Genomic DNA, 25,292 nt, shown 5'->3' with positions numbered 1-25,292 from the left:
AACAACAGTTGTCAGATTTGCAGCTTGGATTGGGGAAAAAAATCCCCATTCAGTGTTCTTTTGATTCCAATCTCCAGGCTTCAATCTGCTCCCTCGTGTCGTGTGCCGCCACTGAGCAGGAGAACAGATGGCGCCTTTCAGCAAGACGGAGAATTGCGGAGAGGAGTCCCTCTCACTCCTGAGAGAGGAGAGAGGAAAAGAAGACAGGGAAATAAGAGAAGGTGAATGGAGAAGGTGAGGAAAGACAGGCAGCGGAGGGTGAACGAAAGAGAAACAGGAAGATGATGTGTCTCTTTACTGTAGATAAAGATATCTACTGTATGAGGATCTCAGATATCATCTCTTTATATTATTATTATTTTTTTATTTACACGAAACTAAATATCTGTTGAAATCATTAGTGTATGTGTGTGTCGGTGCGTAGATGCACACCAGAAATTAGGAGAAAGACTCATTATAAAATCCTGACAGGAACATATGAGGATGTACAGTTGAAGTCAGAATTATTATCCCCCCTTTTAATTTTTTTTTCTTTTTTTAAGCATTTCCCAAATGATTTTTAACAGAGCAAGGGAATTTTGACAGTATGTCTGATATCTTTTTTTTTTCTTATGGAGAAAATTTGTTTTATTTTGGCTAGAATAAAAGCAGTTTTTTTTTATTTTTTATAAATCATTTTAAGGCCAATATATATATATATATATATATATATATATATATATATATATATATATATAAAATAACTGATTCATTTAATCGTTATGACAGTAAATGATGACAGTAAAAAAAAAAAAAAAAAAATATATATATATATATATATATATATATATATATATATATATTAAAAGGGCTAATCGTTTATATATATTTATATATATATATATATATATATATATATATATATATATATATATATATATATATATATATATATATATATATATATATATATATATATATATATATATATATATATTTTTTTTTTTTTTTTTATATTATTTTTTTTTACATTTTTTTTTACTGTCATCATGGTAACGATTAAATGAATCAGTTATTATATATATATATATATATATATATATATATATATATATATATATATATATATATATATATATATATATATATATATATATATATATATATATATATTGGCCTTAAAATGATTTATAAAAAAAAAAAAAAAAAACTGCTTTTATTCTAGCCAAAATAAAACAAATTTTCTTATTTTGTTATTAGAAAAAAGTTATTAAAACTATTATGTTTGGAAATATATTGAAAAAATATATTCTCTGTTAATAATTCTGACTTCAACTATACAACTATACAATGTATTTTGTATGGCTTTTCTCCAGATGTAATAAGCTGAAAGTGTAATAAAATCGAAATAAACTCTTTGAATTTCCTGATACCGATACAGAATCATTTCTGTAAGTTTAATCAATTAATAGTTTGACCAAATGTAAATTACATTTATTTTTTAACATTTTAAAGGGAACCTATTATGCACTTTTTACAAGACGTAAAACTCTGCTTGAACTTGGGTAATCATGATAGCAATATATGTGATGATACAGAAACATTTCTATACATTTATTAATGAATGGTTTATATATATTAACCACATGTAAATGATTATTTCTCTTTTTTTCTTTTACATTTCAAAGTACATACTTTGTATTCATGCTGGATTCATCCATATGTAATTATTTGTCTTACTTTATTTAGTTCTCCTAGATATGATTTATGTTATTAACCAAATATAAAACACTTTTCAAAAACATGATTACAGGTTCAACATAAATAAATAAATAAAAATAAATAAATAAATAAATAAATAAATAAATAAATAAAATGCAAAATGTAAACACTGATCTCCCAACATTTCAGCTTTCTTAAGGTCCTGTTATTTATGTTTTTGTCTGTATTTCTGTAATATTGGGCAAAATTGCAGTCATATAAATTACAAAACAGTACTACAGTTAACAATTGGTGTCAAACTCTGTTCCTGGAGGGCCGCAGCCCTGCGCAGAAAACAGTTAAACGCACCATCTGCAGCGTAAGGATAAATAACGAGCCTCCTTCAACCTCTTAACTATCTCTTTCTCTTTTTCGTGGATAAGGAAACGGTGTGTATACACAGACATCTGTTAGCCTACATAATTCATTTTGTTTGTTAAGCTCAAACATTTGTTTCAAAACTATTTATAAATGCAGTTCTAATTTCCAGCAAATGGAGATAATGGAGATGAGTGTGGTCAAAAAAGTTATATCCAAACACTTCCTATGACCTATGTCAGGCATGACCAGCCCTGTTCCTGGCGGTCGACCTTTCTGCGGATTTCAACTGCAACTCATATCAAACACACCTGCCTGTAATTATCAAGTGCTGTTCAGGTCCTCTTTAATTGGTTCAGGTGTGGTGTTTGATCAGGGTTGGAGCTGAACTGCAGGAAGGTCCATCTTTAGGAACTAATTTGAGCACCATGCCCTAAAAAGACCAAAACCTGACAGGTGAACAAATATAAGCTTGTTTTTATTAAAACCAATACAAATACGCATATAATAAATGACACTACTAATAATAATAACATTATACAAAAGCAAGTCTCGCCTGTCTTTGCTGTGAGTACTTTATATTGGGCACTATAGCTCTTTTGCTTTAAGGATAAATGAAACTTGAGAATTATTTGAAGGAAATAAAAGCCCAAATCATCAACTTTGGTATTGATTATTCTTTGGCTTAATTGTTTGTTTGTGTCTAATTACTGGTTTTTATTATATCCTCTGAGAAAGCAGGAAGTGCAGCAGTGATGGTTTAAATGTGTTGTTTGGGTCAGGCTTAATTGGAGCTTTTGTCTCTGTGGTCGTTAAATGCTGTTTTATTAGGTTCTTTTATTTTCCATTAATGCATGGACAACGAAAGAAAACATTTGTGTCTATTTATTATTTGTTTTCAGCTCTATCGCTTGCATTCCACAACTCTTCAAATGCAAACATATTGATTGTATAAATTGTAGCAGAGTCTATGAAAATGATGGCTTTGCCAATTGTGATCTGCCTTCTCCATTTGTATTTGTGTGGTTTCTTGACTTGATGGTACTTTTAGTAGTGAACATCTTAATGATGCTTTCTCTTTTTTTTTTTTTTTTTTGAGATTTGAGTGAAACACAATGACTGACCAGTTTATATTTATTAATTTATTTTAACATTTACATATTTATATACATTTGAAAATCCATTAATTTGTTTATTTGTTCACGCATTTAATAATTTAAGCATTCAAGTGACTTTTCACTATAGGGAGGATCCAATTGGACAGAAACGTGTCTAGTGCAAGATGATCAGTATTTTCAGTGTCAGTATCAAGATCATCAGTATTTTCAATCTGTTTTTAAACCAGAGAAACAGATTTTAAAAGTCTATAGTTTCTGAAAGCTAATTTTGTAAAATTTTAGGTAAACGCTAGCATGCTAGATTACCTCATCACTAACACAAAAATCCTTAGAAATTACGGTTCATCTAGTTAAATTGGAGGGTGTAGCTTTCTCCCTCTAGAGAGCATCCAATTGGACAAAAATGTGCATAGTCCAGCATGAGTCATCTCTATTTCTGATCTCTTTTAAAAACGATAGAAAGTCTAGCTATTAAAAGTTTATATAATCTGAAAGCCAACTTAAATTTTAGGTTATTGCTAGAATATTGGATGACCTCATCACTAACACAAAAAAGCCTTATACCTGTTTCACACCGCAATCGCAAGCAGTGTGTGAGCAGCGAGTGTGCAGTGCATAGGAAGAGCAGAAGCAGCATGCAGGTGTTTGCCTTTCACACCGACTGCATCTGCAGCACGCAGCTCATCGGCAGCTGCTGCACAGATCAATCTATCACTGTCTATTCTATCTAGTTATCTATCTATCTAAAAATACACTTTAAAAAAAAAAAAAAAACTTTACATCTGCACCAAGGCCCTGGCAACTTCCTCCTATGCTATTTCCTTAACCTGCCAGTCTTTATTTTACAAATTATATACATCCTACACAACTGTATGCTTCTCATGCTCTGAAGAGTGTCATTCATGTCTTTTCAGGTGCACTCGGTCAGAAGACAATCGCCTATGATATCATGTCATTTTGTTTATGACAGTCAGGATGATGTAGGCCTATACATATAATGATATTTAAACATTATAGTTATAATGATATTTATACATGATCAAATTACTGTGCAACTTAAGAAAAACAAATACACATTTTTTTTATTTGTTTTTGTTGTTCGGGCCCAAATACATATTTGTTGCTGTTTTTTACAGTTTAAGTTCATTTGAGTGAATATACAAAAATCAGTGGATATTATCGATGCATTTAATGAGTAAATTTGCTATTTCTTGCTGTCATGCAATATGTTTTAATCATTATCAATGCATTGTCACTTTCATTGAGTGTAAGCAGCAATCCTCATGCCTCGCGCTGAGACACTGCTTCTGCGTGCTTTATGAAAGCTCTATTCTGTTAACATAGACACCGAAAAAAAAGCTTACGCTTGTGGTGTGAAACGAGCTTAAGGCTTTTTATATAGTCAAGTTGAATTGAAGGGTGGAGCTTTTTCACTTTAGAGAACATTGAATTGGACAAAAATCTTTGTAGTGCAGGATGAGTCATTAGTATTTCCAGTCGAATTTTAAACAAGAGAAAGACTAGCTTTTAAAAGTTTATCTTTTTTTTTTTTTTAAAGCTAACGATGTCAATGTGAAGGTCAGTGCTAGCATTCTAGATGGCCTTATAATCACCTCAAAATGCCTTAGATATTCTAATTAGCCAAGTTGTATTAGTGGCTGGGGCTTTTTCAACCTAGAGAGCATCCGATTGGACAAAAATAATTGTAGTGCAGCATGAGTCATCTGTATTATTGATATGTTTTTAAACAAGAGAAAGGCTAGCTTTAAAATGTTTATATTTTACAAAAGCTAACTTTGTCATTAGGTGACGCAGTGGTGCAGTAGGTAGTGCTGTTGCCTCACAGCAAGAGGGTCACTGAATCGAGCCTCCCTGTATTTGTGTGGATTTCCCCCGGGTGCTCCGGTTTCCCAAAGACATACGGTTCAGGTGAATTGAGTGGCTAAATTGTCAGTAGTGTATGAGTGTGATTGAGTGTTTATAAATATTTCCCAAAGATGGGTTGTGGCTGGAAGGGCATCCCCGTGCATAAAACATGTGCTGGATAAGCTGGCGGTTCATTCCTGTGGTGACCTCAGAATAATAAAGGGACTAAGCCCGAAAGAAAATGAATTAATGAATAAATGAATGAATTAATGAACTAACTTTGTCATTGTTTAGGCGAATGCTAGCATACTAGATGACCTCATCACTAACACAAAAAAGCATTAGACATTTTAATGAGTCAAGTTGTATTGGATAGTGTGGCTTTTTTTACTCTAGAGAAGATCCGATTGGACAAAAATTTCTGTAGTGCAGGATGAGCCATCTTTATATTAAATCTGTTTTAAAACAAGAGAAAGATTGGCTTTTAAAAATGTATACTTTTTAAAAGCTAATGTTGTCAACATTTAGCTAAATGCTAGCATACTAGATGACCTCATTATAAACACAAAAAGCCTTAGACATTTTAATTAATCAGGTATTAAAGGCTGGAACTTGTTCACTCTAGAAAGCATTAGATTGAATAAAAATATTTATAGCGCAGGATGTCATTGTATTTTTTTCTGTTTTAAAACAAAAAAAGGCTTGCTTTTAAGTGTTTTCTGAAAGCTAATATTGTTAACTTTTGGATGATTACTAGCATACTGGATGACTTCATCACAAACACAAAAAGTCTTAAATATTTCAATTGATCAAGTTTAATTGGAGGGTAGCGCTTTTCACTTTGGAAAGCATCTGATTAGACAAAATACTTTACACAAAAACAGCAAATTATACATGCACATCAGCGTGAGCCGTCGACTGCACATCGTCACTTTTGATCACGTATGGTTTACATTGTACACATGCATTTTTTGGTTGTTTGTTTGTTTGTTTGTTTGTTTGAAGAAGAGAATGGGAACTTTTAAAAAGTAAACATTTTCCGAATGCTAATGTTGTCAATGTTTTGGTGAATGGTAGCATGCTAGATGACCTCATCGCTAACACTCAACGCATGAATGCAACAAAATGTTCATTTAAATTTCATGGGTGTTTCCAGAAAGTCACTCGGCTGAATGCTTTTGAAGTCCCAGCCAAAAACTCCAATCGACTAGAGAGTTCACCATCAAATGAATCATCAGTGCATGAATGCTGAATGTCGAGGGACTGTTTTTAAGCTTTCTCACTGTGAAAATGTGTATATTTCTGCTCCTTATTTTTTCGGACGGAGGGATTAAAGTGATATTGTTGCCACAGAAGTTTCGCTCTTATCAGAAACAAATGTGGAGGCTCTGGGGATATCAGCACTTCCGTAGCTTGACCTTTTGTTGGTAAATCCATGCCTGAGGTGTTGATGGGTGTTTTGACCACTGATAATCTCCGAGACAGTTGAGAAACTTGAATTGTGTTGCCCTCTGGAATTTCAAAATAAGACCAGCAAATTATGTTTATCCAGGAAAACATACCAGACTCAATGATGGACATGATGGGTACAATTACTTCTAAAAATTAACTGTTTATACTCTATATGAAAACATTTTATATATATATATATATATATATATATATATATATATATATATATATATATATATATATATATATATATATATATATATATATATATATATATATATATATATATATATATATATTTTTTTTTTTATTATTTCTTTTTTTTTTCCAGATAGATCAATTGATAAAGATCAGTTCAGTTCTGCTAACAGAAAGGAAATGTGAAAAGACTTCTCTAACACAATACCAAAATGTGTGTTTGTTTTATTTTTAATTGTTCAAGTAGAATTGGAGTGACACAGTAGGTATTGCTGTCACCTTACAGCAAAAATGTGGCTGGTTCGAGCCTCTGCTGGGTCAGTTAGTGTTTCTGGGTGGTGTTTGCATGTTCTCCCCGCGTTCGGGTGGGTTCTCCCGTTTCCCCCACAGTCCAAAGACATGTGGTACAGGTGAATTGGGTAGGCTAAATTGTCCGTAGTGTATGAGTGTGAATGAGTGTTAATGGATGTTTCCCAAAGATGCGTTGTGGCTGTAAGAGCATCCACTGCGTAAAAACGTGCTGGATAAGTTGGCGGTTCATTCCACTGTGAAAAGAAAATTAATTAATTAATTTAGTAGAGTTAGTGGGTGGGTGGATTTCTCACTCTATAGAGTATTTGATTAGATGTAAACCTGTACAGTTCAGGATGAGTCATTAATTTGCTTGGCTGTTTTTACAGAAGTGAAAGACTAACATTTAAAGGAATTTATCAGTTAAAATATAATTTTGTTAAGTTTTAGTAACACTAAATTACCTCAAAGTTATCAAATTTATTGTCAAATGTATTTACTTATTTGTTTACAACACAAAAGTCTTAGTCAATACCAGTTGTAAAAGCAAAAAAATAAAATAAAATAAATAATAATAATAATAATAATAATAATAATAATAATAATAATAAAAATAATAATAACTTGCCTACTAGTTGGTCATTTGGAAAAGTGGCAGAAGGTAGAATTTTCTGATAAATAATCAGTTGAACTGCACACCAATCATCACAAAGAGTGCAGAAGACCTATTGGAACCTGCATGGACCCAAAACTTACACAGAAATCAATCGAGTTTGGTGAAGGAAAAATCATGGTTTGGGGTTACATTTAGTATAGGGGAGGGCGAGAGATCTGAAGAGTGGATGACAACATCAACAACCTGAGTATCAAGATATTTATGCTGCCCAATACATTACAAACCACAGGAGAGGGCAAATTATTCAGGATAGCGCTCCTTCTCATATTCAGCCTCCACATCAAAGTTTCTGAAAGCAAAGACTGTGAAGGTGCTCCATGATTGGCCAGCCCAGTGACCAAAGTAAACATTATTGAGTCCTGCAAGAACACTTTTTTTGCCATTCCAGACGACTTTATTAGTGTGTTATTTGAGTCATTGCAGAGATGTATGAACGTAGTTGTCCAAGCTCATTTGAGTCATACACAATATTAATTCTTTTTCCACTGCACCATAACTTTGTTCTAGACTGTACATTATTTCTGTTAAGTGACAAGACTTTTGTCTAAGCAAAGACAAACATTACTGTCCTAGTTAAATTATTTAAAATCAAAGCATGATCATATATTTTTTTAGTAAAATAGGTGTAATCTAGAGGCCTTTGCATTTCAATTAAGCCACTTCTGATACCAAACAATCCACTAGAAGTCAAGTTATTATTTGTTGTTCCTTAATCTTGAATAGGCGACAATACTTTTGTCAGGTAGTCTATTGTGATGCTAATTGTGGTATTTACTTTAGCTTGGAACACTTAAAAGCATAGAATATCTTATGAAATCACATAACATATACTTAACAATTAGAAATTGCTTTTTTTCGTATTTGACAATTTGGATACATGTGACACTTGTACTGAGAAATAAAAACCTAAGCCTAACTGGTGTTTGAATTGTGACTAAATTATTTCTCAAATTGGTATGAATATTTCATTAGGAAATAAGTAAAAATTATCATGAATTCTTAATGTTTAAAGATGAATTAGAGACATATTGAAAAAATCATGGAACCTGTGAAAGCTTCACACTGTTTCTCGCTTTCAGTGTTTCAGTAAAAGTCTTTATTTAATTTTGCCTAAAGCAAATACAAACATAGTGTGAAGGTGTAAGTGACGGAAGTCACAAGGTGATTGTCTTAATTTTAGTGCTAGCGTGTTGTACATTCAGAGATCTTGTTATCTTGTAGGCAACAGCCAGGAAACCTGGGCTAACTTATTACTCTTTAATTCTGCTGTCAGCTTCAGTCTTTTCAGCCTTCGGCTTTCTCCTGGTAACCATAACAGTTATAGTCAACATAAAGACATGCCTCCTTTCATAACAAAAGAACACACCTCTGCATTTCTAGATATAGAAACACAAAGACATTACATTGTCTGAGGGTGTGATTTCATAAAGACAATGGCCTATACAAATTTAGTAACAAAAGTTGTGTCATCGAACTGCCTTTTTTGGCATTTGAGAAGTATACAGGCTACAAATCAAGTACATGAATGAATGTAGAGATTAAAATGTTACTCTGGTAAATGTATTTGGAATTTTAATGGCAATTCATAAAGTACTTAATTCTAAAATTAGCAGTTAGTAACTTGCTTTTTGCACCATCAGTTGTGCACAGACTTTTATCATTGGATCTAGATCTTTTGAATCAGTGTATTGTACCAGAGTATTGTACCAGTGAGTTGTTAATAAGAGACTCACTCTGATGATTTGAATCTGTGTTTTAACTGGAGTCTTAGCCTGAGCAGAACATTTGAGTCATTGACTCTAAACTAGAGGCTCCCTTTGAGAAGATAATCTAAATCTGTTAAATTGAGTAAATTGAGTAATCATCTGGAACAGCGAATTGACTGATTAGGCAGATTGGATCAGTTGCCCTGAGACTAACTATGACTGGATTAAATTTATCAGTGTGTCATTAATGGACACTCTTTAAGAGTCTTCTGGTAAATGGAGATGCATTCTGAATGAATCATTTGAGCTATTGATCTGTTAAATGGTGAATCATTTGAGTCAGTAAATTGGTAACTGCAGACAACCCCTAAACAGCTCAATTGAATCATCGAATCATTAAATGGAGACTCGCTCTTACCAACTCAAGAACTGGTGCAATCAAATCACTGTAGTTCCCAAAGAAGTGATTTCTTCCCAAAGAAGTGATCTCATTCTCTAACCAACCACCATTATCCTGTCCCTAAGCAAGTGATGCTTTCTTCTCCTATACATTTATAAAAGAAAACCGTAGATGCTAGCATGGTTTTTATGAATATTATGGTACACATTCAAAACTATTTAGTCTTCTAAATGTTGACTCTTATTAAATTTTACGCACCTTTGGAGCACAGAAAGCGTGTCGTTGAATCTCTCTGCAGAAAGCTGTGCTAAATATTTGATGCTTCAACATGCTCTTTCTGCCCACTAAGCACAGCACTGTCATAAACCCATACTGCCCGATGGCCTCATATACTTCAACATTTTATGGATGGAGGAACTGCGGCACTAACTCATTTCCTGCCATTTCAGCCCTCTTTTCACCATCGGCAGCTGTGCTGTTGTGCGTCGGCCAATCGATGCCCCTTTTTTTTGCGATTATATTTTCTTGTTCGCCATCAAACCGTGCTTATAAGTGAAATCCAGTAGCTCCAGCAGACTTGCATTTGATCCGCGTACCGGATTGTTATTGTTGATCAAATAATGCACGTGTCGGATAATGCATGCAACATCCGACTTCATCTCTTTAATTTGCTGGAAGAGGCAGCGTAATGGTACGAATTCACTAGCCATAATGCAGTCTTATTGATTATAATGACATGATTTACAAAGCTTTTAGGAAGAGGGAATTCACACCAAGTGAACTACCAAAGCAGTCATTTTCACTGTTCATTTTTTATATATAAATAATGCAATAACTATGTTGAAATAAAGCCCATATAATCGTAGTGCCCTAACTTTTATTTTAACCAGAATATTTTATTCGACAATGTTGTTTTACCAAAACTACAAAACACAGAAGAGTTCAATCTTTCATGAATTGACATAATAATGTATGCCAGTTTTGTAATTTAGATATTGAAACAGTTGAACACTTGTTATTCCGATGTAATTTGGTACACACATTTTGGGACAAAGTATTAAAAAAAGGTCAGGAACAACTGGTCTATAGAAACAAACCATCATTATACAATAACTTGCCTAATTACCCTAACCTGCCTAGTTACCCTGACTAACCTAGTTAAGCCTTTAAATGTCACTTTAAGCTGTATTGAAGTGTCTTGAAAAAAATATTGTTTACTGTTATCACGGCAAAGATAAAATAAATCAGATATTAGAAATGCGTTTTTAAAACTATTATGATTAGAAATGTGTTGAAAAAAATCTGCTCTCCGTTAAACAGAAATTGGGGAAAAAAATAAACAGGGGGGTGAATAATTCAGGGGGGTTAATAATTCCGACATCAACTGTATATGATAACATATATCAGTTGTGTGTGTTCATATATTTGCACAGAATGAAAAAAGAACAAACGTCAGTATTTAATATGATCTTCCTTGACACGGTTACAATATAAAGCTTATTTCAGCACCTCCCGGAGTGTTTGATTTACATTTAAATGGTCAAATCTTTCTTTCTCTGTCCAGTTAATCACATACTGCCCCTATAATATTCAGGTCGGAACTCTGTGGAGGCCATTTCAGGATTTTCAATGTTTTTCATCACTTGTTTTTCTTTTCACCTCCTTCAAATATAATTTTACTCCATTAGCATTGCGTTTGGGATCATTTACATTAGGGCTGTGTGATAAATAGAAGGAAATTCAACATTAAATCTACATCATAGGCTTTCAGATGCAGCAACAATAACTACACAGTAGTAGTTAACAAACTACACAATATCATATTCATAATCATAAGGTGATTTATTTACCGCATAATGACATTGAAGATAATGACTCTAATGAGAGCTGTTTGTGTAGCTTCTCAGTGAACTATAGCTCTGCTGAATTAGAAATCATGTATAAATATCACATATAATAACCAGAGATTGCAAAAGGACAGACACCCTTTACTTAAGCAGACGTACAGATACTCATGTTTGTAATGACACTGGTAGAAGTTGAAGTACTGACCACACTTTTGTACTTAAAAAAAGTAAAGAAGTATGGCCTCAAAAATGTACAAATGTAAACAAGTTAAGGTACCCGTTTCAACCAAAGTTCCAAAGACACGCGGCATAGGTGAATAATAATTCAAGAAACCTGACAGTGTATAAGTGTGTGTGTGTGAATGTGAATGTTTCCTAGTACTGGGTTGCAAATGGAAGTTTAACCGCTGTGTAAAACATATGCTGAAATATTTTTTTTATTTTTATTCATAAATTGCTCAGTATACTTACATTTTGTTGTTGAAAAATATTTGTTAAAAAATATTAATTGAGGACAACAGTATAGCCCTGTGTAAAATCTATAGGCAAAAAAATATTTAATCAATAAAATCTGAAAACAACAAAATATCTGTATTAGGAAATATTAATTTATCAGAAATAAAGGAAATAAAAATAATTGATAGTTTTAGTACTAAATGTACGATCTTTACAAAAAAACACTACTTTTTGCGGTATTAGATTGAAATACCAGAGTGAGCCAGTGCAGTATGATCAGAAGTAGACAAAAGGCTTAAGCAAAAATAAACTGGAATGTGTCTCTCTTGTCTAACTGTGATTCGAATGAGCAAAAGGTGTCTTATTACCATGTAAACAGGGCAGCATCAGTCATGTTAGATTCCCCGTCTCCCTCTGTCACATCTGTGTATAGTCATCCTAGTCTTTCTCATAGTAATCTTCATAAACTAGCCCACGTACTGTGCACGATAGCCTTGAAAAACAGATTGACTGCATCGAAACCGTGTTCATATTGCGCAATGACAAGAAATAATAGAGATCGCACCACCAAACATATGAAAACAAAAGTAACGAGCGTGGTTTTAAAAATGTAAGAAGTAAAAAGTACAGATATTTTTGAAAAAATGTAAGAAGTAAAAGTAAAAAGTTGTATGTACTAAAGTACTGATACCAGAAAAATCTACTTAAGTACAGTAACGAAGTATTTGTACTTTCCTACTTCCCATCTCTGATAATAACATGTTTTTACTTCAAACTTACTTTATAACCTCATTCAAGTGTTTGACCTTCAGAGGGGATTAACTACTGAGCACTGAAACGTGCTTCCCTGACAGCTTTGGATTTATCATGCAACCCTAGTTTACATGCTGAAACATAAACAATTGCCTATGAGAGATTTCCAGAAGGACTGGCATAATAGATTAAAACCTGCCTGTACTATTTCTGAATTTATATTAACTTAGATAATATTACCCAACACCACTTGCAGCTTAAACCAGGACTGAGCCTCCATCATGTTTCATCTCTCTCCAGCTCTTTTTGTTCATGTGTCTTGAACAGCTAGACCAATTATTTTAACACATTTAATAACGCATGTCTAAACATAATGTTTAAACAACTTATTTCTAAGAACTGATTTATTTTATTTTTTCCATTATTACAGTACATAATATTTCAGTAGATTTATTTTATTTAATATTTTTTCAATATACTAGTATTCAGCTTATTGTTAATTTAAAAGCTTAACTGGGTCAATTAGGCAAGTCATTGTATAAAAATAAAAAAATATATTGCTTAAGAGGGCTAACAATATTAAACAATTTTATTCTAGCCAAAATAAATCAAATGACTTTCTCCAGAAGAAGAAAAACATTATAGGAAATATTGCGAACAATTCCCTGCCTAGTAAATATCATTTTTGAAATACTTGACAAAGAACAAACAAAATAACAGGATAGCTAATAATATGGTCTTCAACTGTATGCTCATTATCACTAAAGCAACAAATGTAATGACGCCTAAAAGGTTAGCAGAGTTGCCTACTGTATGTCTGAAGATGACCAGATTAATTTGAGCGTCAAGGCTGAGGGAAACCGAAAGCTGCCCCTGCTGTTTGTAGCAGTTGCCCTTGCGATTGGCTTTCTGTTCAGCCTAGTCTCTGGAGAAATGAGAGGATACAATGGGTTGCGGTGGTGACGGTAAAGCTCAGTCTACCTGCGAGTCGTTCATCCGCTGGTAGTTTAATTATGTGTCTCGTGAGTAGATTAGGGTTGCGTTAGCGTGGGTGTCCCGTTGCGTTCATGCCCCAGGAGCACTGCAGTAACCGGCCCAGATTGAAGGGCAGGCCACGGGGGGAAAGACTGTCAGGAGCTGAAATAAGAGCAAACGGGCTGAAAGAGAGTCTTTTGTCTGAGGTAAAATAGAGAGTATTAGGCTACAGAAGGATGAATGAGAGAACCGCCGTGGTACAATCACTGGTTAGCTTTCTGTGATATAACATTTGAATTGAAAGTTGTTGTTAAAATACTTTTTTTCATACTACCACAAATAATAATAATAATAATAATAATAATAATAATAATAATAATAATAATAATAATAATAATAATAATAATAATAATACACTGCAAAACCCAACAGTCAATTTATCAAATAAAATGAATGTAGTTAACTCAAACATTACTAAAAGTTAATTCTACTCATTTGAAAAAAAAAAGTTTTGAACTCAGAGTTGAAAGTAATGAGGTAATTTAATACCTCATTACCTTCGACTTAAATAGAGTAAGTTTACAGTACTCACACAATTTTTTTATTTTTTTATTTTTATTTTTTACTTTTTAAACGGTTTGAGTTGGTTGGAGTTCTCTATTCATCTGGATTTTCTGTGCTTAAATTGCTTAATTTGCTCAAATAGATTAAGTTCACAGTACTCAATAGCTTTAGTTTTTGAACTTAAATGTTTTGTTGCAATTGGTTTCTTCAAACGGTTTGAGTCACCTTAACTTTTTGGATTTTACAGTGTACTAATACTACTACTACAACAACAACTACTACTACTACTACTACTACTACTACTACTAATAATAATAATAAATTATTAATTCTACAACTACTACTATTACTACTACTACTACTACTACTACTACTACTACTACTATATTATTAATACTACTACTACTACTACTACTACTACTACTACTACTACAACTAATAATAATACTAATAATAATACAAATAATAATATCAACAACAAAATTATTAATAACAACACGTATATTATTTATTTATTTATCTGTTTATTTATTTGTTTTTTATTTATTATGTTTTTTTTGGAAAATATACTTTTTATACTATAATTACAGTAATTAACAGTAATTTTATGTCAGTACATATACTTTGCAAATGTTTACAATTCATATTTTCTTAGTAAAGAATAATATTTTCATAGTCCTAGTTATTATAATACATGTTTTTTTACATTTAGTGCTATTATTTAATAAATTACATAAAGAAATATAAATAGTAAATATTAATTAATATACATAATGATGTTGTAATGGATAATGGTAAAACAATTATTTAAATTATTTTCAATTCAAAATAAAAGCAATTGTAAGTAATATGTTGTGTTTGAGTTATTTAAAAATATATATTAATAATAATAATAATAATAATCATAATCATAATAATAATAATAATAATAATAATAATAATAATAATAATAATTATTATTATTATTATTATTATTATTATCATTATTATTACTACTACTACAACTACTACTACTACTACTAGTAATAATAATAATAATAATAATAATGATAATAATGATAATAATAATAATAATAATAATAATAATACATATGGCTATTGTAATTGCTACATTAACATAACTGTAATAATATGTTAGTATTTTTATTATTGCATTTCATTATTACAGTTGTTTAATTTTGCAAATGTTTAAAAAATAATATTTTGTGTAGTCCTACTAGTAATATTAAAAACAACAGCATTAGTTTTTAACACATAGTGGTATTATTTAATGAAGTACATAAGGAAATATAATTATTTGTCATGTTAAAATTGTGTAATTGTGACTTAAAAATGAATGAAAATTGTGTGACATGTTGTTTTTGAGTTATAAATAATATTAATATTAACAACAATAATAATAGCACCAAAGATGATGATGATACAAAATGTTAATTTATTATGTCAAATACAGTGTTTATTATTTTATCTGTTCAAATAATATAATAATACTACTCATATACTATTACAGACACTTAGAGGTTCAGAACACTTAAGCCAAAAAGCAGCCAATGGCCTAGAAACCACCAGAACACTATTTTATTTCAGAATTCGTTTTCGCTATATTTTTGTAGCCTCTAGTGGCAAATAAAAGAAAAAGATTATAAAAAAGAGATTGTTTTCACCTTGAGAATTCCCTTTCCTCTCCTTCAGAGTGCTTCTGGAAGTCTGAGAAATGAAAATAAATTAGGCAGGGAAGAATTAATTAAACACAGGCTGCTTTGGCCTGCAAGACAAATGCAGCCCTCCTTGTGCACAGGAATGCAAAATGTACTAGGGCTCCTCTGTGACTTTCAACACTTTTAGAGGACTTTAATAAGTAGTCTTCTGTCAGAGATGAAGTGATTAATGGCAAATTAAAACTTGCTGCAGGTTCCAAAGTGAAACGTCTCCAAAAAAAGTTTTCCCACTCATGCATGTTTGAAGATTTACTTTTCAGTAACCCCATCTTTTTGCACTTGTGAAGTTCAGGCGAAATAATTTGAATCCCATTGATTAAAGTATTTTTTACCAGCATTTGTATGAGATGATTTGTCCCAATTACAAATAAATATGCATTTAATTTAGATGTAACTGAAAGGAATTCAGACTCATTAGGGTAATGAGTAAAAAAGTCTAGCCAACACAAATAACCAATGATAAGCAATCCACAAGTCCTATTTTAGATTATAGACATTAATGGACACAAACTAGTAGAGGCCTTAATTTCTTTTCATCCTTGTTTACTTCAAACTGTTTAAAGAAGTCTAAAAATGGCTTATATTGTCATGTGTTGTGTTCACGACAGGAAATCAGAGAGTCAACTTCTCCATTCACACATTTACACCTCATAGACTCTCAGGTTTATCTTTAAATCAGTGGAGTACTTGGGGATAATCAGATTTAGGGTGACGTTTAAATGACAATGTTTTAGCAAAAATATAGGAAAGCTTTTTAGACGGTAATGGTTAGCAGTTTTAGAGACTGAAAACGTAATTTTAATAATGGGTTTCAACGTTTTTGAGAATGCCATCTTTCTCTTTTTCATGTAAATATCTGGTCCTTGAATGTATTTGAAAATGAAGATTATAATTTATGGAAAATGAAGACTAGTTCATGATGTATTAGTCTCATAGTCATACGTAGTACTATGTGCAGTGAAATGCTTATATGACTGCCCATGATTTTTTTTTAAATATTATCAATAAGAATAAGTAATGAAGTAGTATAAAATAAAAATATAGAATATAAAAAATAATATAAAATAAAATATAGAAAAACTTGAGTTGTAGAAAACAAGAATAAAATATAGCATTTAGCTAACATTACACTGTGCAATGAAAAAAAGAGGAATTTTAAATAGAGATGAAATGTTCAGGGAGTGTGCAAAATGTCCAGGCATTGTTCATTTGCATTTTTTGTCTCTGTAATCAGCAGTCTGCTGCTTTCAAATGGAGAAGCATTTAGTTTGCTTACAAACTACACATAGACTTTAATAAAGAAAATATTTAATAATAAAAAACAGCCCATTTAAGTATCAGGTGGAAACAATGTTAATTTATTATTTTATTTAGTTTTTTTGATGGCTTTTTAAACATTTATCTGGCCATTTTTTTTAAGACAATGGGCCCTATCATACATTCTGTGCCATAAGGCGCAAGACATGTCTGCCATAATGTGTTTCTATTTTCAAATAAATGCAAGCATAATTTTTTTCCATTTACGCCGCTTTGTAGACTCATGGATGTTCTGGTCTAGAAATGTGGAGTGTTAAGGCACATTGTTGGTGCGTTGTTTTTTGAGGAATTGATAGACTGCGCAATAGACCAGCTGAAATCATAAGTTGTGCACCTTAAACGCGTACACATTGCTTAATAGACACAGGACCTACAGCAGCACACAGATATCTTTACAAATGAAAGGATTAAATTATTAAAAAAATTATAATTTTCTACGTAATTAGAAAAAAAGTATGTGTTGGGAGGGGGGGGGGGGGTGCAATTTTAATTTGCATAATGTTATTATTGTTTGCAGAATTATTTACTATATGCACATTTATATTTGTTTTCATAAAAACAAGCTTAGATTTGTCCACCTATGGGATTTTGGACCATATGGGGCATAGCATGTGTCTTTGGATATGACTAATTTATTCATTTGCTGGAAATTAAAACTGAATTTAGATAAAGTTTTGAAGCAAAATTTTGCGCTTAACAAACTAAATTAAATATGCAGGCTGATCTGGTGTGCGTACAACACCGTTTCCTCACTCCATGAAAGAAAAAGGAGTAGACTAAAGAGGAAGAGAAAGTAAAGAGGCCCAACGGAGGAGTCTTGTCCTTTATCTTTGCACTGCAAGTCTGCTTAACTGTTCTCTCACTAGTGAAGCGTTCAGTTTTTCCACTTACAAAGTCCATCATGTAAATAGCAAATGCACCATGGCATAACGCAACTTACTCTTAAAAGGAATGTGAGATGAGACGCTAATTGGTTTAATGCACGTTATGCTCAAAACACACCCATGACTCATTAAGAAAATAAGCACATCCCTGTAAGACCATGCGCCGCGGCGCAAACTGTATTTTTCTGTCCTTAATATAGCAAAAGTGGATTCAAACATGCCCTAAATCAGGGGTGTCAAACTCAATTCCTGGAGGGCCGAAGCCCTGCACAGTTTAGTTCCAACCCTGCTCTAACACACTTACCTGTTAGTTTCAAACAAGCCTGAAGGACTCAATTAGTTTGATCAGGTGTGTTTAATTAGGGTTGGAACTAAACTGTGCAGAGCTGCGGCCCTTTTGGAACTGAGTTTGACACCTGTGCCCTAAATGCTTTTGCACCATGCACTTTAGAGTTTTCACATTGGTTGTTAAAATAGAGCCCAATAATTCTGATATGTAATATTCAGCAGTTTACAAAGTAAGTGCAGTTAAGCACATGTGCGTGGAAGTATTTGTTATGAATAACTTTAGGTCAAGAGTTAGAATTTAATTACTTTTAAGCTTGCTGTCTGTATAAGTTTAGCATCTCATATATACAGTTAAAAGTAGAAGTGTACGTATACTCTATTGACCTTTTTCTTCCATGTGATTGTTTTAGAACTTCCGATTCAGCTGTCTGAATGACTAGGAGTAATAAACCACAGAAAATGATCAAACTACTTGTTCTACAAACAAGTGTTTGGATGATTGTATAGAAAAAGCAGTATAATATAATAAGAACCTATCAGTTTGTAACATCAAGCAGCAGAACGAGCTGTTTTTAATGTCTAAAAATAAATGTGAGTGAATGAGACAAGAAGTCTCAAGCCAAAAAGATTTAATGCGAAGAATAAGGCGAATAAAAAGGCACATAACCTTTTTTTAATGTCTGATGTTGGCGAGGTAGTGGTGCAGTAGGTAGTGCTTTCGCCTGACAGCAAAAAGGTCGCTGGTTCGAACCTCGGCTCAGTTGGCGTTTCTGTGTGGATGTTTCCCAAAGATGGGTTGTGGCTGGAAGGGCATCCGCTGCGTAAAAACTTGCTGGATAAGTTGGCGGTTCATTCCGCTGTGGCGACCGCGGATTAATAAAGGGACTAAGCCGACAAGAAAATAAATGAATGAATGAATGTCTGATGTTAAATCATGTTAAAATTTTCTCCTTTAGGTCAGTTAGGATTAGTAAAATGATTTATATTTGCTAAATGCCTGAATAATGAGGGAAATGTTTTATTGAGTGTTTTTTTACTTTCTTGACAGTCAAAATTTGACAAACATTTCCTTAGTACTTTGTAGCATTGCCTTTAAATTGTATAACTTGGGTCCAACATTTTGAGTCAGCCTCTCACAATTGTTAGCTGGAATTTTGACTCATTCCACCAGACAGAACTGGTGTAACTGAGTCAGATTTGTAGACTGTCTTGCTTGCGCACACTTTTTCAGCATTACTCACATATTTTCTATTCAGGATTGAGTTCAGGGCTTTGTGATGGCCACTCCAAAACATTCACTTTGTTGTTCTTAGGGTCATTTTTTGTTTTGAAAATCCATTTGCGACCAAGCTTAAATCATCTGATGTCTTGAGATGTTGCTTCAATATTTCTGCATAATGTTCTTTAACATCTGGCATTAAAAAAAAAAAAAAATGGTTATTTTCCTTTTAATACAGTTTAAACTTCAGGTTTCAACTGTGTACTTAATATATCTTTCAAAACTTGCAAATGAAAGTGATGAATGATATAACACCAGACTGTAATATGTAACATTCAAGAACTAGACTAGCATTTTAATGCATCATATGGAAATCAGGCTATTTTTTTTTAGCTTAATCAGCTGTACCTCCTCCTAGCGCTAATTACACAGAATTGAAAGCGACATTTTACTTTAAATTTAAATGACGCTTTTGTTAACCTCTGAACTCCACAAAACATATGAAGCACTTTTTTTTCTCAGCATAAGCCTCATCTAGTCCTACAATAGGACAAACTTTGTGAACTTGCACCTGTACTTCTGTATGTGAAATGCTAGATATTTATATCTTGCCGCTGTATTGTATGGAAAATGGCTATTGTTCTCATCTATGTGCAGTCTCATATCTCAGAAGGGTTCATTCAAAAAGAGAAGAGTAGCACAATTTTAGAGAAAACAAATCAAGTTCATTTATATATGACTTTTTTTTTCATAAAAACCAGCCTCATTATTTTAATGTGCTGTGAATGTTGTTTTCAACATTCTTCAAAACATCATTGCTTTTATGACCTGTTATGCTGAGTAAATGTGTTTTGTATTGTGACTTGGGTCAATCTCACAATATATTTTAAGAACTAGGTCATATCATGATATGAGTTATTTAACTAAAAAACAAATTATTAAATGTTATAAGTTCAAAGTATACCTAAACCCTAAATGGATTCAAATGATTTGGTTTTAAAATCTCTTATATATTTAATTATAATTATTAGTCTTATATCTGGATAATTTTATCCACATTTAAAGGTCAATATATCTGTATATTTCAGTTTTAATTTATTAATATATCAAATGACTATACTTATTATTCCAAATTTATTTATTTAGCTTCTGCAGAGGAAAAAAAAAAAAGGCATTAAATAAATGTTAAAAATAATATCCCAATTGTCCTAAATACAATATGCTTCAGGTTCTTTATTTAAAATCACACTCCATAATTGATTATTTAAATTCATCTGGCTGCCTTTACCTTTGTAAATAGCTTAATCCTAATGCTAAATTTACTCCCTTGTGATTTAGTTGCATAATTATAGATCCATTTTTGGGTTTAGTTTTGTTTTGTGAGATTCACCCAACAACTGAATTATTCACTGTTGATTAACAGTTCAGTCATGGTTAATCACTAGTGACTTTTTTTGAATGTTTCATTTGTTGTTTTATTAAAGTGTATCTGTCAATCTGTCTTTGTTTAAAAAAACACACTTCTTTTTGGAGTCACAAATCATCAGAATGATCAAAGAAATGCCAGATCAAGAGCAAAGACATACAGACAGATGCTATTTTTCTGTGCATTCATTTAGTTTCTTTTCTCTGCATGCTCATGTGTTGTTCATTTATCAGTTTGCTCTGCAGAGGTGTGTTTTAAGGCCAGACACTACAGGTGAATTATGTTCTAATAATAATATCAAGATACTATTTACACTGTTGATTGCATACTTTTTTTGTATTACAAGTTTGCAATTAAGGGATGATTTTACAAACAAAACAAAAAAAATCACTAATTTGACTTTAATCTTCTATATCTAGCTAAATAAATAAATAAATAAATAAATAAATAAATAAATAAATAAATAGTCCTAATCTATTTAAATTGAGTAACTTATTTAAATTAGGTTTTTTTTTTTTTACAAGTGATTATGAGAATCTTTAGATCTCTGTAATTCCGAAAATAAATCTAAAATTAGATGCAATTGTGGTAACACTTAAGCATAATGGTCTGTTAGTTAATGTACAGTATTTGCTATCATTAAACTAAGTATGAATAATCTTGTAAAGCATATTTTAATCCAGGTTCAACATTCAATAATGAATTATTCATATCCAAAATTGTGCTTGTTAACATTAGTAGTGCACAGTCTTTTAACAAGAGCTAAAATAAACGGTATTTAACTTAAATAGCTTTAACTACTGTTAACAAAGGGCATGTAACATATATAAAAATCAGGTAACATGACATAACAAATCTATCACTAATTGTTTGTTCATGTTAGTAAACTGTTCATTCAAGTTAACTATTGGACTATTATTTTAAAGTGTTTCATACAGTCAAGAATTGTGCTGTTTCAGCTTCAACACAATTCAAAAAAGTAGTTTGAACAAACAGCAAATGCCATTTCTGGAGTGTAGTTAGTTAGTTAGTTAGTTAGTTAGTTAGTTAGTTAGTTAGTTAGTTGGTAAATGTGTTAGTTAGCTAGTTAGTTAGTTAGTCAGTTAGTTAGTCAGTTAGTTAGTTATTTAGTTAGTTAGTTAGTTAGTTAGTTAGTTAGTTAGTTAGTTAGTTAGTTAGTTAGTTAGTTAGTTAGTTGGTTGGTAAATGTGTTAGTTAGTTAATAAAGTAGTTAGTAAAGTAGTTAGTTAATTGGTAAATTATTTAGTCAGTTAGTAATTTAGTTAGTTAGTAAATTGCTTAGTTAATTAGTAAATTTGTATTTAGTTAGTTTAAAAAGTAGTTGATAAAGTAGTAAGTAATTAGTAAGTAGTTAGTTAGTTAGTTAGTTGGTTGGTTGGTTGGTAAATTTGTTAGTTAGTGAATAAAATAGTTAGTAAAGTACTTGGTTAATTGGTAAATTATTTAGTCAGTTAGTAATTTAGTTAGTTAGTTAGTAAATTGCTTAGTTAATTAGTAAATGTGTGGTTAGTTAGTTAGTTAGTTAGTTAGTTAGTTGGTAAATGTGTTAGTTAGCTAGTTAGTTAGTTTATTTGGTTAGTTAGTCAGTCAGTTAGTTAGTTAGTTAGTTAGTTAGTTAGTTAGTTAGTTAGTTAGTTAGTTAGTTAGTTAGTTAGTAAATGTGTTAGTTAGTTAATAAAGTAGTTAGTAAAGTAGTTAGTTAATTGGTAAATTATTTAGTCAGTTAGTAATTTAGTTAGTTAGTAAATTGCTTAGTTAATTAGTAAATTTGTATTTAGTTAGTTTAAAAAGTAGTTGGTAAAGTAGTAAGTAATTAGTAAGTAGTTAGTTAGTTAGTTAGTTGGTTGGTTGGTAGGTAAATTTGTTAGTTAGTGAAAAAAGTTAGTAAAGTACTTGGTTAATTGGTAAATTATTTAGTCAGTTAGTAATTTAGTTAGTTAGTTAGTTAGTAAATTGCTTAGTTAATTAGTAAATGTGTGGTTAGTTAGTTTAAAAAGTAGTTAGTTAGTTAGTTAGTTAGTTAGTTAGTTAGTTAGTTAGTTAGTTAGTTAGTTAGTTAGTTAGTTAGTTAGTTAGTTAGTTAGTTAGTTAGTTGGTAAATGTGTTAGTTAGCTAGTTAGTTAGTTTATTTGGTTAGTTAGTCAGTCAGTTAGTTAGTTAGTTAGCTAGTTAGTTAGTTAGTTAGTTAGTTAGTTAGTTAGTTAGTTAGTTAGTAAATGTGTTAGTTAGTTAATAAAGTAGTTAGTAAAGTAGTTAGTTAATTGGTAAATTATTTAGTCAGTTAGTAATTTATTTAGTTAGTAAATTGTTTAGTTAATTAGTAAATTTGTATTTAGTTAGTTTAAAAAGTAGTTGGTAAAGTACTAAGTAATTAGTAAGTAGTTAGTTAGTTAGTTGGTTGGTTGGTTGATAAATTTGTTAGTTAGTTAATAAAGTAGTTAGTAAAGTACTTGGTTAATTGGTAAATTATTTAGTCAGTTAGTAATTTAGTTAGTTAGTTAGTAAATTGCTTAGTTAATTAGTAAATGTGTGGTTAGTTAGTTTAAAAAGTAGTTAGTTAGTTAGTTAGTTAGTTAGTTAGTTAGTTAGTTAGTTAGTTAGTAGAATAAAGTGTTAAAAACAATCTTAAATATACTCAGGTAAATTATGTGTAAGAAAACCCTTCTAGTAAAACTTTCAGAGTAGAGATATAAATAGTACTGTGAAATATGATCCACGAAACAGATGTGTGGCTGTGCAGGATGAAAAAATAAAAAATAAAATTTTTAATTAACAGCCTTTAAAAATATGTTTTATAATTGCAATCTACAGACATAAATTGCAAAAAGTGCAACGAAAGAAATACTTAAGTGTATTTTTGAAGTTTTCTTTACATTTAAACTGAAGTAAAATAAACAATCGGACATTATATACAGTTAGGACAAGCACACAAGCCCAAATTTAAAATCTGGCAGCTGAATGATAAAGCTGTAATTGCCTGTAGAGTCTGGCCTTAAGTTGTCCCCTGTGTGTTGTTTGTGTTTGTGGTCTACAGGTCCTCCTCTGCATTGCTCATCTGCCTCCTCTTCCCCTGTCGACTCCCCTTACCCTCCCCCTTCCCACGCAGCCAATCAGAGCCAGGGAAGGTTGCTAGGTAACAGCGGGGCTCAGGCCGGCCGGGACTCTGAGTCGGAAGATGAGTTTGGCCCCAATTCATTCTTAGTTAAAACCGGCTCAGGGAACGTCTGCACTCCGGCCGCCGCTACTGCTAATGGTGAGTCCCTCTCAATATCACTGTCTGCTAGAGACGCCCCACATCCCATGCTCTGGTGCAGCCTCAGGCCCCACGTTAATTTTTTGGGGGGGAGATTTTAGACAGGAGTTGAGGTCAGATGTTCACAAGAACTTTTTTTTAACTAATACCTGCTAAGAAGTGAAACTCTTGGCTGGGATTCAGGGATGTGTGACAGATGCTGGAGTTTTATTTATTTATTTATTTTAATATGATCAAGTACTGGTAAAAGTTATAACTTATAACTGCATATTTCTGTTTACTTTTTTTTGGTGTATATGATGGAATTATAGGTGAATTAAAGAGACTGCTAAGTGGTTCAGTGTTCAAAAGAGAAGCAATTTGCACCTTAAAAGTCGAAAACAAATGTACCTTAAGCATAACATACTGTCACAATAATCACAAATTTGAAAGAAAGTTTGTTTTTGCTCTGATAAATTGATTTGGTTATGTTTTATCTAATATAATCTTTATATAATTTTTTGTACATTCTACATTATATTTAAAATATGTTTTACTTGAACTTAATTAAATGAATGGACATTGGAATACGGTCACATTTAATATGTACCTTAATGCAGTCCTCAGCATATCTAACTACACCCCTCAAAAATTTCTCATTAAAGGTAATATTTTCTAAAGGATGCTTTACAATATTATATTTGTGCATATGCATTAGTTTAGCCAGTACTGGAGCCAAATTTAGAGCTAATCTAACACAGTAACTAGCAATAATGGTTCAAAAATAGGTAGCCCAAATTTACGTAAGGTAAAACTATTAAATACAT

At 31.7% G+C, this 25,292-nt stretch overlaps 1 protein-coding gene across 31 annotated transcripts in view; it reads left to right on the top strand.

The window, feature by feature from the left end:
- tenm4 (teneurin transmembrane protein 4) overlaps positions 1-25,292 on the top strand; it is a 463,933-nt gene that overhangs the window by 167,145 nt on the left and 271,496 nt on the right. For 14 of the 31 annotated variants that reach the window (XM_073922721.1, XM_073922714.1, XM_009291511.5 and 11 more), the window contains 1 exon segment: positions 24,268-24,486. The exons of 12 other annotated variants lie outside the window; for them this stretch is intronic. In XM_073922721.1, coding sequence (XP_073778822.1) covers positions 24,268-24,486 — 219 coding nt within the window. 31 annotated transcript variants of the gene reach the window in all.

The sequence above is a fragment of the Danio rerio genome, chromosome 15 (genome assembly GCF_049306965.1).
Source record: "Danio rerio strain Tuebingen ecotype United States chromosome 15, GRCz12tu, whole genome shotgun sequence".
Lineage (NCBI taxonomy): Eukaryota > Metazoa > Chordata > Actinopteri > Cypriniformes > Danionidae > Danio > Danio rerio.
This window is presented reverse-complemented; position numbering and strand designations above follow the sequence as displayed.